Raw genomic sequence first — 15,928 nt, 5'->3', positions numbered from 1 at the left:
AAAAAACCTATGTAGTAGGTAACACAACAAATAAAAACCTGTGTTAGGTAGCACAAAAAAAAGACCTATGTGTTAGGTAGCACAAAAAAAACTTATGTAGTAGGTAACACACCAAAAAAAAAACCTATGTGTTAGGTAGCACAAAAAAAAAACTATTTAGTAGGTAACACAAAAAAAACCTGTGTGTTAGGTAGCACAAAAAAAACTTATGTAGTAGGTAACACACCAAAAAAAAAAACCTGTGTTAGGTAGCACAAAAAAAACCTATGTGTTAGGTAGTACACAAAAAAAACCCTATGTAGTAGGTAACACAACAAAAAAAAAACCTATGTGTTAGGTAGCACAAAAAAATAAAAACCTATGTGTTAGGTAGCACAAAAAAAGACCTATGTGTTAGGTGGCACAAAAAAAACCTATGTAGTAGGTAACACTTATCTATGTAGTAGGTACTACAATTTTGTATATATATTGTGTATCTTATTGTAAAGTGTTACCGATAGTTCCCCAATCTACATTGGTAGCGTTGGAGGGTCCACATTCCTCCAACACAGTGCAAGGGCCCTCCTCGCCTGGAGCAGGCCAAAGTCCAGCAATTTGATTTTTTTTCTTGGAGAGAAGTCTTGTCACCACTATTATGAAAATAAATAACTACTTTTGCACTGGACAGAACATGACTGTTTTGAACCTGAAACAGACCAAACTTACTGCAACTCAGCAGACACTTCATTCTCTTATAAAGTTTGTCCGAATAAGTGTTCCTCAACAATGACCACAAAAAGAGAAAATCCGCCTCACTTTGTGTGTTCTTTGACAGAGCTGCTGATGTGTGGAAGTTGCAGACAATATGGTGTCTGGTTATAAGTGAAGTTCAGGATTATAAGTAACCGGTTAGTATAACCGTTTAGGAAAAATCAATAAACGAAAACCTTTTTATTTTTTTAAATAAAGTTTTTAAAATGATTTCATTATGTTCTGGTGACAGGCATTTATTTATTTCACATGAATAACAACAAATAACACAAACTATTTGGGGATGATCAAAGCTATTCTGCAGAATCCGTCTGTCCCTGTCAGTGTGTGTGAGTATCAGCCAGCACTGTAGAAACGCCACACATGTGCGCGCACACATACACACAAGGGGAGTCGCGGTCGGGCCCCAGTCACAGCCTACAACGCTCGTAGTAGCCTATAAGTGCAACAAAACAGAAAGTAATAAGCTCAAACTTGATAACACCTGTTCAACCTGCATACACGTGGATTGGACACGTAGAAAGCGATAGGCTATTTTAATCTGGAAATTAATGAAAGGGACAATTACGGCGAACAAATTACAGGCGAACGACCGTGTTTGTGTGTGTTCGAGGGTAGTCACATGTGTGTGTGTGTGTGTACCATAGATAGTGGTGTGATGTGAAGCATGATGCTACAGTCTGCTCAACACTTAACTGCTTACCTTTTGGGACTCTGTGTAACCAACATGAATCTCTGTCTAGACATAAGCTAAGCTGTATACAGCCTATAACATTTCCGGTACATCTTTCTCTACCTCCAATGTGCTGTATACATATAGAAGGGAACAAACCCAGAGGAGTTGGGAGATGTGTGTGTGTGTGTGTATATGCACTTACGCTGCACCTTTAGTTGAAGGTGGGTGGAACTTAAATGTTCCTGAGAATCCAGGATCAATATTTAAGACGTATCATTCAAATAAAGAAACCAAAAAGAAATGAAAAACAAACTATTTCCATATTTGTTTTTTTTGCACATGTGGAGGTTTTTGTTTCTATCTGACTTGTATCCTGTGTCTGAATGTCTCCTACAGATAAACAAGCAGCAGCTGCAGACAGTCAAAGAGCGTTTCCAATCGTTCCTCGGCGGAGACACCCAGATCGTGGCTGACGAGGCTTTCATCAACGCTGTCCAGAGCTACTATGATGTGAGTATGGATTATGGATATTTCCCAGTATACTCACAAACATGTCTGTTTAATGTAGTCTTTTTTCCCCACTCTGGTATGTCTTATTTTGATTGATTGCATGTTTATTTCCATACATATTCTATACTGCTGTGTGTCTGTCTGCCTTTTGTTGCTGTATCTGACCTCTGAGCACCCTGTGTGAAGTTTCTCTGCAGAATTAATTAAGGATGTTGTGAATTGTATATGAAATCTCATTAGTTGGCAAATCTCTGCAACTTTGATGTCATTTCATTTGTCTAAACTACCTTTTGCGATGGCAATTTTCCCTTTGCTAGCTTCCTCTTGTTTGAAACGAATCTGTCCAAGCAGGAAATAATGGGCTGTAAAGTAGCTAAAGCTCAACAGAGATAACTTGTCTTGGCTGTGACACATGCTGCAGAGTGTGCACAGCGCTCCGACCTCAGGCTAGTCAGTATGTAATGTTCTCCCACACGGATAATAGCATTCAATGGACCTGATCAGAACAGAATAGAAGAGAGAGAAAAAAATACGATGAAAGAAGAGCAACAGTGTTCTCTGCGTCTCACATTTTTAAACAGCCTTAATATCCTTTAGCAAATCACAGTCTACTTTCAGCGTCGCTTTGCAAACTACCAATGACTTAACACTGGACAGAGTTGAACTATAGAGCAGAGCTACCACCTAGGGAGAAATCTAGTTTGGTTAACTAAAGCTATACCTAGAAGCAAAAATGTACTTAATTAAAGGCCTACTTCACCGGTTGGAATATGAAGGTGTATTGAACTCGGAGATCCTATTTAGTATAAATGTGCATAAAACAATTCAATCGGATCATCTTAGCCTGAGAAAAGGCAGAAAGAGTGTTTTATGGTCTCACTGTCTAACCCTACAGTTTCCTTCTTGTGACATCACAGTAAGGGTTAGGATTAACAGGACAGCTGAGCCAAGGGAAGACTAAGGGAAGACTGAGGGAAGAAAAACCTCATTCATTATATTATAATAGTTATTTTATAATGATAGAACGCTGGTTCCGTATGGGTGAAGTATTCCTTTAACTACTATGTTAAAAAATGATCAAATTGACAATGTACATGAGATATGAAATCACGACTAATTATAATACAAAAAAAGTCACGTGCCAGCAAATAATTCCACTGAGATTATTGCAGAAACTAAATAGTAACAGTTTGTTCTTCACAGGTCATAGATACACCCGGAAAATAAAATTTAAATAACATTTGTTCATAAATAACAAATGAAAGCCAGAAAGATTGTAAAGAGAATATGCAAATATTTTCACAGGTGAGCTGACAATCCAGCTTCCTGTAAATTGAATTAGCCCTGGGGTCTTATATTAACCTGACCATAATAAAACAAGGACACAATTACAAGAACTTTCACATTTTTGTTTATAGTCTTGAACAACAGTCCTGCAATAGATTATATCTTAATTAAGTTTCTAATGTTCAATTTAGTTGAGACTGCTTTGATGAAACCCTGTCTCCCATAACAATTATGTTTATTCTTCTAATATGCAACAGCCAATACATTTAGAAAGAAAGCTTGATTATTTTTTGAAATCAACATATTAATTAAATTCTACAATGTACAGTGGCAATATATTTAATGAAGTTGTGTTTAATATTCTGCTCTGGTGACTTGGACATGATTAAAGGGGGAATATGTAATGTTTTTTTTATTAAAACTTCACAAGACGACATAACCAATGTTATATATATTTCAAAGGTGTGTACATTCATTTTAATAAATGAACGCCTGTCAATGACGGGGGTTCGTCTACTTCCTGAAAATCCCTGTGAAACCATTAGCTAGTGAAAACACAGGGAGTAGAGGAAGTCACTCCACAACAGCGATGTAGTAGCTTCATAGCATAAGATTGTTGTTTGTTGTATATTATTGATTTGTTAGCATTACATGCCGCCCCCACCCCCATCCCCGCTGCTCTCGCTAAAGCTGTTCCCATCATACATGATGTCATCAAAAAGATAGATAGATAGATAGATAGATAGATAGATAGATAGATAGATAGATAGATAGATAGATAGATAGATAGATAGATAGATAGATAGATAGATAGATAGATAGATAGATAGATAGATAGATAGATAGATAGATAGATAGATAGATAGATAGATAGATAGATAGATAGATAGATAGATACTTTATTGATCCCAAAGGAAAATCTAGGAACACGTTTTGTCAGGAACACATAAGGTTCTGTTAGAGCAAAACACTGTAGTGCCAGCCAGGGTGTCACTGTCAGCAACACGGTTGCTGTGGCAGCAAAAGCCATGCTAAATGAGAACGGTGTGATATTTAGCAGATGAAGCTAGTGCTAGTACATTTCAGCCAATTCAATTAAAAGCTTACGCTCTCAGCTGGACTTCAGCTTCAGGCTCAAAGGGATGGAGGCAGACAGAGGGAGAGGGAAGCTAGGGGACGGACAGAAATAGAAAGACAGAGACAAAGGGTCACACAGAGATTGGCAGTGTCCATAGTATGACACAGGAATTCAACACACAGCCATCTCGAGCTTGTATAAAGTCTTTCAAATATGAGTCAGCTTTCACTCAACCCAAAGCTGTTTGTGTTTTTCTCTTAGTTGGTCACCCAAAAAACCCAACTGTTAATACATAGGATGGCTATGAGGAGGCTACATAGCCTACAGTGTTTTACATTTATGGTAACTGTCCATGGGGACTATTTTGGTTTGATTGGACAAGGTTTTAAGGCCTTTCCTTTTCTCGAACACTCAGAATAATTTAATAAAAACCAACATGAATTTCCACAAAACATTGTTAATGCCCGGGACACACATCTTGCGTCTGTTACTGCTGCAACAGAGTATTTCTCTATCAGTTCAAACAGAGATACTGTACTTGACAGAGACGCTCGTCTCTCTGAAAGAAAAATAGGCGACCCTTCTGAGATTAAGTGGTGGTTCGGAGGTTGGATGTGTGGCCGCTGTAGTGTGTTAACACGGTCACAGAAAAAAAAAGTCAGACGGGCAGTAGACGGTGGATGTGGGTCCCGGGCCTAAGATTCTGAATAATCCACAGAACTCACCGTCAGCAGTTTTCTATTGAAGAAATTTTCCTTGTACAAACTCTTGATGTCATGTTCTGTTCTTAACCCAAATTTACTGTTTCTTTGAAATGTAATCAAAATTTCACCCAGTTCCTATGTTGATTAAGTTTGTTTCCCTGAAAATCCAAACAACAACAAACACAACTTTTAATGTTAAATAAAACTGTTCTATATTTTTACATATCTCCAGTGATGGGATATGACTTCAAAGTCTGCTCTTTTTTCTACTTAGTGAATCCAGTCTTTAAACCAGCCCCATATGTGCTTTTAATTTTTTTTTATACATGAGACTTGTATTGATAATTACATTTTAATTACTGAAATGTGTGCCTTCTTTTGTAAATTAAGCATCAACAAACTGGATACTGTCTATGTCCATTTTTGGACATATCCATTATAAACATATCACCATTATAAGGCAATATTTGTTGCAATGCTTACATGGGAAAACAGGCTACATTTCTATTGCAAGCAAATTATGAATAATTTCACGATGGAAAATAACAATAAAAAAATTAATATTCATGAAGCATGTTAAAAGATGCATTGCACTGCAAGTAGGAGTAGGAGGCAAGCAGGAGAAAGAGTAGGAATAGAAGAACAAGATTTGGCTCCATGATCATTTTTTTGGTCAATTAGAGAACAGTTGTGCTGGCTGATTACCTTATTGTGAAGATGGACCTTTTTAGTGTTGTACCCCAAGACTTATGTTACATGTACAGTATGTATCATTTAGAAATGTTTGGGAGGTGCTCTTGTTGTAGTGGCTAGAGCCCCCCACCTCCTCCCCTCCCCCCATAGAGGCTCAGTCCTCAGAAGCAGCAGACCACGGGTTTGAATCTGGCTCGTGGTCGTTCTCTGCATGCCATTCTCCTCTCTGCCCTATTTCAGCTCTGTCTCTCCAAAGCTGTCTAATAATAAAGCATGAAAAATGGCCCATAAATAATCTTGAAAAAAAACAAAAAATCCACTAATCTGTCAATTCCAAAACAATGTATTCCAGGTCTTCCTGAAGAGCGACCGCGTGTCCCGCATGGTGCAGAGCGGCGGCTGCTCGGCCAGCGACTCTAGAGAGGTTTTCAAGAAGCACATAGAGAAGCGTGTGCGCAGCTTGCCTGAGATCGACGGCCTCAGCAAAGAGACCGTGCTGAGCTCCTGGATCGCTAAATTTGACACCATCTACCGCGGGGAGGAGGACCCCCGCAAGCACCAGCAGAGGCTGACAGCCAGCGCTGCCTCTGAGCTCATCCTCAGCAAGGACCAGCTCTACGAGATGTTCCAGCAGATCCTGGGCATCAAGAAGTTTGAGCACCAGCTCCTCTACAACGCCTGCCAGGTCAGTCCCTCAAACTGTATAGGCTGTTTATCATATAATCATAGCTCATTTAGCATTTTCTAAACATGTGATATATATGTCTGTTTAGGGTATCTTTTTTACAGATTTTTTTCTGGCTTTTTCACCTTTAATGGATAGATTGAAAGCTTAGGAAAGACTGAAAAAATGTGGCTAGAAAGGGGAGAATGACAAGCAACAAAGGTTTGCCGGCTGAACCGGTGAATTTGTGATTATACGGCATGCACGGTAACCACTCGGATCCAAAGGTGTTCTATCTGTTTGTCTTTTCCCTTCAGTTCCTAATTGTAAGACACTATGCCCAATCTCTGGGTTTTTATAGTGACAGATTGTGAGGAGATATTCACTGCTTTTGACAAAAATGTATTTGTCAGACATTCTCCAGAATGACCAATGACTTCAATGTCCCTATTGGAGCTTGAATGTGTCCTTTGACTTGATGCAGAACTTTAGAGAGAGGTTTTAGCATACAGTATGTCTATCCATTAAAAATCTCCAAAATGATCTTGACAATCAGATTGAAAAATAATACATTTCATAAATCAGTGTGACATGGAGTTCATTGCAGACAATGACCATTTTTTTTGGAGGCGTTGTAGTTTGTTCTAAGCATTCAGGGGTGGCTGATGTGTCCATCCAGTTGATGTTACCTTCAGTTGATGTCGAAGCTGTGTCAGTGGGTGGCACGAGCAGTTCATATTGCTGTTTGGAGAGTTCAATTGACCAACAACAGCAAGGCTCTGGCACGTAAAGGTTAGGTCCCCATTTTTAAATCATGTCTTCAAATCAGTTTTACCAGCCAGGGAAACAATGGCCAATTTGTACAGAACCAGACCTACTGGAGTCCACAACAAAATGGACATGGATCCAGATGTCTGGAGCTCCGACCCTGCGGCTCCTTTCTTTTTATTTCTCACAGTGGCCCTAATACGCAGACGCTTTTCTTAATGGTTTGTGTTGAGGCCTTTTGCAGCGCCTTTTCTACATGCTGCCTATGTGTTGTCAAATTGACAAAGATGTTTTTGTAATTTGCTTGTGTTTTGTCTATTTGCATTAGTTTTCTTAAATTGCAGTGCTGTGTGAGCTCTCTGGGCCACCGTACATTTCCCTTTGTTGTTGCAGTCTCCTCTTTCGACACAGAAAGGAGTGGTTTTACATGTTTTTGCTGTTGGCAGGAATGACCTTCGGTATTGGTCTTTATTTTAATGAAGCTGAAAGAGCCTGTGTGTTGCATCAGGCCATTCCCCTTTCTCTTATCAACATGGGCTCTAGAAAACTTTAACAACATCAACCTTACTTGGGGTCACACCATCTGCAGCTTGAATGCAGCTGAGATGATGTAGCTTGTATCCATGGAGCCTTCCGTGCTCCCCGGCTGTTATGGTAAACTTTAGGCGCAACAACTATTTGGCTAAGGTCAGGGAAAGGGCTCAATCATGGCGAACATTAAGTGTTGGTGGTTGCACACCACCCTAATTTCCTATCAAAGACATTTTGCATCATGTTGCTTTCATCTCTGCGTTCCAGTTTCCTGACCAGTTCAGCCATTCTGCGTGTGCCAAGGATTATGAACCAAAATGAAATAATACAACAAAGTGGTCATGTTTATGAGGCAAAAAAGGTCATCCTTTTTAAACATTGTCGAATATCTACATGTGCAGAATACAATTTAGTTTGAAGGCCTTTTCTTCAGGTAATGTGGCAGACCAAAGTCTGACCATGGGCTAGAACAAAGAAGACACACTTCTATTAATAGATGATGCATTATTTAAGGAAGGTACTGCATCAATGGAAGATGTGCTGCTGAATGGAAGATGTGTTATAAATTTATGCAGAATGCAAGGCTATTTATAGGTCAGAGAGTGGGCCCGTAAAGGAAGATTCAGTGCCTTAATCCGTTGTAATAATATGTCTAGTTGTGGGAGCTGGAGACTGGCCTTCAGGTACACAGTCAGTCTTTTGTCAAAGCTCATTATATCACAGCAGTGATTGTGCGGCGTGAATCCTGCCCATGCCAGAGCCTACTATATCCTTTTATCTTTTCTATTCCCTTAATTGCTTCATGCTAGAGAACATTATGTCCACTTTAAGCCCTCATTCTCTCTTCATGTTGGGCTTACCTGGTATACCTGGCAGCCCCCACCCCCCCCCCCAACAATCTGAATCAGCTCACCACCAGCATATCAAAAGAGCACTTGATCAAGCATACTGACATACTATAGTCTATAGTTATAATTGTCTCTTTTACAGTGTAAACACACAGTACACTATCCTCATTAGCATAATACAGTCTGGAATTGTCACACAGCTGGTATGCTCCCTTTCCAGGCTTTTATTGTGAAACATCTGCAGGAAGCGTTAAGTTTAAATAACAATACGGAAAATAAAATTATAAACTTTGCGAAGAAGTGGTGAATTTGTGCCCTGACTATTTGTTGAACTTGTGGAATTGGTACTGTGGAAATGTGAGGCTAAGCAACAAGCAACGACATTTACTCCTCCAGCTGCTTCACACATATACAGTTACAAAGCAAATGCAAAAACATTTTTGGGTTGGATATTGCTCTAGTCAAATTACCGTACCAACATTAGCACCAAAAATGAAGTACTTCTGGAGTACAACAGCATAGGGGAGCTGTTACAGAATAATCTATGGAATTTAGGTTTCACTTTTTGGTTACTAAAGATTTGTCTAAATCTAAAATTAAAACACAACATCATGTATTGTTTCCTAAATAATTGGTTTCTTTTATTTCAGTTGAACTTTAATATTTAACTACTTAACTAACAAAGGTCTCAGATATTGAATATTACAATTAGTAATATATGGACTAACTGTATTTTTCAGTGGGTTCATTTTCATTGACTTGCGGAAAGCGAGTGTAATCTGGAAATAGAGGGGAAGTGTTGAAACTGGGCTGTGATTAGAGGGGCGGACAGGAAGGCAGGACAAAGCCATTACAAGAAACAACAAACATTTCCACAAATTGAACCCTTTGTTTTTCTCCAGTTATCAGCACTGGGAGTAAATACTGGCTTATTGATGTGGAGGCTTGCACTCTGTGACTGTGGCTAATAGCTGCCCATTAAAATCCAAGCCAAAGTTTCAAAAAACAATCTCATACTAAGCATATTGTTACTCTATGCAACATGTTTTAAAGTGGTCATTGGGAAGGGAGATTGGCCGGAGATTTTTGAAAGTTGCTGTTCCTCAAAATAAATTCACAAAGAACAGGCCAAATGGATGGATGAGAGAGCAAAATTCAACTCCTTAAAAGCTGGAAACTGGTTTGTTTCATAATGCTCACCATCTAAAAAAAACCTGTAAACTAATGTATGCAGGCAAGTCCTCTTTCTCTCCCTCTCTCTACAAAAAACATAAAAATCAAATCTCTCTCTTTATTTTAGCTGTAGTATTTGTCCTTCAACCACTTTATCTAGTAATTTATTATGCCTGAGTATTTGCTGTAGTGATTGTAATAAAGGGATTGTTTTTCTGATAAAATGACTCAACATGCTCAACAACCCTCAAAACAGCTCTTCGTAATGTTCTCTTTTATAGAAGAAGTGGCAATAGGGCCACCCTTTCCCGAAGTCTTACCCACAGTGTTAGAATCACACCCAGAATTGGAAAGTTCTGCTATCAGAGCCTGACAATATGAATGGTGGGCTTTTGAAAATGTCTGTAACTGTACAGGGCAGGCGCTGAAAAACAAGGCGGCTGTAAACAATCGTAATTTGAATATTTAAGCCTCTACCTGTATATATTCTCAGTTTGGAGCCCTCTCCCATATAGATTTTACGATATGGAGATGGGAAATACGGGAAAGAAGAGAAACTTCTCTGAAGTATTAGAAATCGACACCATAACAACGCAAGTGGAAAAAAAAATCAAATAAGTTTTATTTGGCAGTCTTAAAAAAGCAGCAGAAATTTGATATCAGCTGCTGCTTCTGTGCTCAACTCAACTGAAAATGTCACTACACTGCGGGAAGCCTATCGGAACGAGAGGAGGCGTTTGGCAGCATCTCTCTGAACATGGTGCGGTCAAAAACCTTTCATTTCTGAAACAAAGCCATCATAAGACACAAATGTTAGGCTGACTCCCTCAACGCTGATGTCTACTTTTTGACCCTATCTTCTATAAGGGCTGCTGTTCAAAAACAACACAGCATTGCAAAAGGAAAAGCCTTGTGTGTATGTGGCAAGGTTAAAATTAAGTTTTAAATCCCACAACGCCACCTAGGTTAAACCAGGAGACTAGGACTACATGTACAAAAGCAACGCGGGTTCGTTAAAATCAAGCCTGAGCAGCGTTAGAAAGACAACAAAGCTCAATTAATGTTTACAAATGTATTAGAACAAAAACTTCATCACATGGTGTTGGTCCTAAACTTCCTAGTCCTAAAATCTAAGGCTCTCCTACGACTGCAGTCCGTGGCTCATTGTTAAAAAAGGACACCACAACAGGCTAAAAAAGGGTCAAAATAACTAGAAAAGGCTAAAAGAATGCAAATAAGAGGGGGATCCTTAATGAAAAACAGGCTGAGTATCCAGGCCACTTTTGGCGCTTTTCCACTGCATGGTATCAGCTCAACTCAACTCGCATTTTTGGCGTTTCCACCGCAAAAACATGGTACCTGGTACCTGCTAAGGCTGCTTTTTTGGTATCGCCTCGCTCTAGGTTCCAAGCGAGCTGAGCCGATGCTAAAAGGCGACGCTTCTGATTGGCCAGAGACTACCGGCTTCATTCTGTTGTTTATTCTCCCCAACTCTCCGGGACTTTTGAGTGTATTTTGTCTCGCCGCGTGCAGCCTTCTCTGGCTCTCTTTCATTTGATTTGCATCACAGATCCGATTTTTTTTTGCCATATATTCGCTAAGCTCACCCAGTTGTGTTGGTTGTTGGGGAAATACTTTAAACATACGAGAGGAGACATGTAGGCCTAGGGCAGCTAGGCTAAATAGCCTATAGAAGCCAGCTGGGACAGACATGATAGCGAGCGATTACATTACAAGCCTCGGACTGAACTGATTACCTCAATAAAATATTCAGGCTGAGACACGGCTTGCATTTGAAAACACGTATCCTGAAACAAGCACTAAACAGTCAACTTTATCATGTCCGTGTTTACGTGCATAGGTAGGCCTACGTGACGCATCCCTACAGCTGACTGTGTGGCAGTCACACATCGGGATACCAACCCTCCCTTTTAATGGCCCGTCACAATATTCTTCTACTTATTTTAGCAAACAGATACAAGAGGGGTATTTCTTAAAAAAAAATCATCCGTGTTTTTGGCTTTGCTACTTTGCTCCGGAGTTGGCTTTCAGCCCCTTTGTATGACGACCCCGCCCACGTCCAGGAGGTACTATTTGCAGTGGAAAACGACCCGTGCTGCTACCACACCAAGTTGAATTGAGTCGAGTTGAGTCGAGTCGAGCTATATGTGCGCTGGAAAAGCGCCATTTGACTCCAGTTGATATTGACTGGAGTCAAATTGACCCCGATACATTTGTATTTTTAAAAAGTGCTAATTAAAAGGGAATCAGAAAACAATTATATTAGATAATTGGCGACAAATTGATTGACAAAGTCAAGAAAAATGGGAAAGCCTCAGTCTTTTTTTGGACAATTACATCTGTAAGCTCCGGCGAATCAGGCAACAGATTAAATCAATTAGTCTATTATAATCTAAAGATAACGACTTTACTTCATATGAAATGCAGAAAACTTTCAGAATTCACATTTTCACTGTACCTTTCCAATGGGTACATTTTTGTCACTAGGGGTCCAGAAATGTTCTTAGAGGTACAGGCAAGGTTTAAGGTACTGTGTTGTAACCTGCTAAGGTACCACTGGGAGGGAGGGAGGAGGGGGGGCGGCAAAGCATTTGTACCATTTTAGGACCATACTTGTACCTTGATTTCTTGGTGTGTAGGATGAGGGTTAAAAACATGCATAAGTCCAAAAAGTGAGCCCGTCACATGTACCCGGGTCTGAGTAGTAGTCAGACAAGGGAATGAGTCTGAGGGGCTTTAACATCTGATGCACAGTAAGGGCTTGAGAGGAAGCAGCTGCAGAGAGATTGGGCTCTGCAACAGGCAGCTGAGGGGATGGCAGCTTGGTGAGGAGGTCAACTTGCATTCCAATCCTTTGCCCCTTGACCAAATATGTGTCCACAACCTGGTGAAGTACCCGTACATGTTTGATGGTAAACTTGATGGTGGTGTTGGAGCTGTGGCTGGCGTGAACAGGGAGTACAGAAGGGTTTCTTAAATCATTTAGAACACAGATTACAAGTAGCAATATAACTTTATGTTTTTAAACACTATTATATTATGAAACCTACTTGCATGTTGTAGCCACGTTTGTTGTGCCATTACTTCAAACCGAGCTGTGGACTACACAGAACAACAAACGAGATGATTGTACTCTAACAGACTGCCCACATCCTACAAAAGAGCAGTAGGGTCAAAAAGCGAAGGCACATCTCTTTTGATGAATGTGCCTTAGGCAGTAATGATGGCTGGAGCCCGGACACAAATTCAATTGCAAGCCATCGCAACGGATATGTATTGAGAGAAGGAGAGAGTGGGTGTTCTTTCCTTTTTATCAGATGGCTTTGAGCCATTAGGGCTGTGGTGGAGTCAGCTGCCACTGGTAGCCATTTACTGCTGGGCACAATAGAACACACTGCAAACCATGGTGAGCGCTGAAACAGTCAGTCATTTAATCCATACTAAAATAGTCTATGATGGTTTCAATTCAACAAATACTCAACCAAATGACAAATGAGTTCAATAGAAACATCCTTTTGCTCTCTCTCTCTATTATTCTGGATGAGCCAGAGTAAAACATTTGTATTGGAACCACTTCCTACCGAAGTTATAGTCCTTATAAAAACCTATTAGTAACAGTAACAGAATCCTGATGACTTTGGTGATTCTCTGACTTCGTCTAGCGCCACCATGAGGTTGTTGTGGTTCTGAGTGAACTGTCTCAACAACTATTGGATAGATTGCCATGACATTTCGTACCGACATTTATGATTCACAGATGGTGTTAGCTCAAGTTTCCCCTAGCTTTGCTGTTCATGAAAGGTAAAACTGAATGGGCATAGACATTTGTACTGTTTTTGATAATCCCCTACAATCACACTGTATTGCTTACGAAACCCTTTGAATTATCTGTGCATATTTACCTATGATAACACCAATGACAGAGAGGAGAGACCAGCTATTTTTCAACTATGCTTCGATCAAAGAACTGCATGCTTTCCCGGTCAAACAGAGACCTTGAACACTTTGAAGTAAATCTCTAAAGTGTTTTAAGCTTGGCATTTGTCCTTAGCACAGTGTGTGAGTGAGAATGATATTCTGTAAATACAGTCAAATGTGTCCCCTGATGAGGACATATATATATACTGGCTTAGACTAATTCCTGAGCAATGCAAACACACACAGACACACACTCTGCAGTGCCCTTTATCCTCTTGTATGTGGTCACCATGGCAACTGCACACAGAGGCCACTGCTTATACCCCCTCCTCCTTCTCCTGGCCATGACAAACTCTCGTCCCCTCCTCTGAATCAAGGGCGAGTGATTGCTTTTCTTTTAATCACCATCAGGGTTTGGGTGTGTTAATCCATCCAGAGGAGATAGCATTGTTTGAATCATGGTGAGAGGATTACGGGAGAGAAGTTGGGGGCTGGGTTTGTAAGTAAAGTGAGGTTATTCAGCAAATGTTGTTGCTTATGGTGGACAAAAAAAATCTATCATTATGGTTCTTGGTTTCATTCTAAATGTTCAGGCCAGGTGTATGGTACAGTTACCTGTCAACCTGCTTAACATACCTATGCTAGCCACTAGCCAGCAAGCTATCTATTGAAACCTATGAGATACATTTTAGAAACACATGATACAAACAATCAATGGTGTAGTAGGCTAATGATTGCCTGAATTTAAGCTTCAATATGGTTCAATATGGTAGAACAAGTCTTCCCCTATAGGCTGTGCGCATGTGCTTTTACAAAAGATCTGATTAAACCTTCTCATCATTTTAGGCTAATAATAATAATTGTGTTGCTACTTGTGTCATTTCTACCTCATTCACTCATCCACCACTTGTTATAAAAAGTTGTACATGCGCAAACCAACATTTTGAATCCCGTTGTGGAAATCTATGGTGTATGCCTACATCATAGAGCATTGGCAGGTTTTTCTGCATGCTGGTCTTAATGTGGAGCGCATATTGTAACAGCCTATCTAATGAATGAGGGTGTATGTATATTTAATGGATATAGTGCCCGTTGAGACCTGCTTTTGTATGATCGATTGTTAAAGCAGAAGTAAGTGATATATACACGTTACATCTCTCCAAAATCATACAGCAATCACTTATACAGTGTGCATGGTTCACATGTCTCTCAGTCACTTCGCTCAAGTTTTCTTGTATCCCGTAAAACCTTCATCCAATCAGAAGAGAGAACTCTACAAAGAGGCGGGTCTGTCTTCCAATGAATGCACAGAGAGCTGAATGTTTACCCGGCTATAATGGCAGAGCAGGTAACAATCATTCTCAATTTTTGTTATCATACTAACGGATCTGAGATGACGTTGGACAACTTGCTGCTTGAAGACCACTGTGTGTCAACTGGTGAAATAGAGACCAGGGAGGAGGCTGCTAACGGCAGTCACTAATAGATGAGTTATTAGTTATTACATCTGAATTGCAATGCGGAAATCCCACTTTTATGCAGACTCTGTAAACTAGGCGGAACTGCAATCACCGCTAATTTCCTCCGCCTACACCAGCGCACCTAATGTGACCTAAGATTCGCAGTGAAATTCAGTATTTTTAATTGTTTCTTTTATTTTAGCTGTCCAACTTTAAAATAAAGACAACAACAAAGAAAGTAATCCTTTCATGCTGAAACACCAGAGCCACTGTGTGTGTGTGTGTGTGTGCGTGTGTGCTGATTTCTCTGTCTATGAATATCAGAGGGAGAGATTAACAACAGAGGCTTGCATGCATACACTGGATTGCTCTGCACACTTTTTGATGTACAGGGTATGTGGTGGTGTGTGTGTGTGTCTGTGTGTGTGTAATGCATGCCTGGGAGACAGCAGTTGCTTAAACGTGCTTCTCAGTCAGTGGTAACAGCAGGGGTGGGTGTTCTGGCAAGATGTTAATGCAGGGAAAATCAATGGAAAGGGCTGACGATAGTGAAAGAGAGAGACAGAGTCAGAGAGAGAGAGAGAGAGAGAGGGGGGGGGATAGATACAGAAGGATAGGACAATCTCATCAGCCTTCTGCGCCTGTTCTCTTTGATATTTACCTGTTTGCCACTATACACTACAGCTGAAAAAAATTGATTCTGTAAGGAAAAGTAAACACATGGGAAAGGATACACTAATTCAGCATAGAATTTTCCATGCAACAAATGTGGCTGAACAGACCTCCTAGAATTGTTACATGTCTGCATACAGCAAATATTAGCGAGGTACCTCAAAGCATTGCACAT

At 40.1% G+C, this 15,928-nt stretch overlaps 1 protein-coding gene across 1 annotated transcript in view; it reads left to right on the top strand.

The window, feature by feature from the left end:
- Positions 1-15,928, top strand: part of cadpsa (Ca2+-dependent activator protein for secretion a) — a gene marked incomplete at both ends in the record, with an annotated part of 163,132 nt that overhangs the window by 18,791 nt on the left and 128,413 nt on the right. The window contains 2 exons of the mRNA XM_080026580.1: positions 1,823-1,936; positions 6,051-6,383. Coding sequence (XP_079882706.1) covers positions 1,823-1,936; positions 6,051-6,383 — 447 coding nt within the window. The remainder of the gene's footprint in view (positions 1-1,822; positions 1,937-6,050; positions 6,384-15,928) is intronic.

This window comes from Ammodytes marinus (genome assembly GCF_949987685.1).
Source record: "Ammodytes marinus genome assembly, chromosome: 4".
NCBI classification, from domain to species: Eukaryota; Metazoa; Chordata; class Actinopteri; order Uranoscopiformes; family Ammodytidae; genus Ammodytes; species Ammodytes marinus.
Note: the sequence above shows the minus strand (reverse complement) of the source record. Positions and strands in the feature narration are given on the sequence as shown.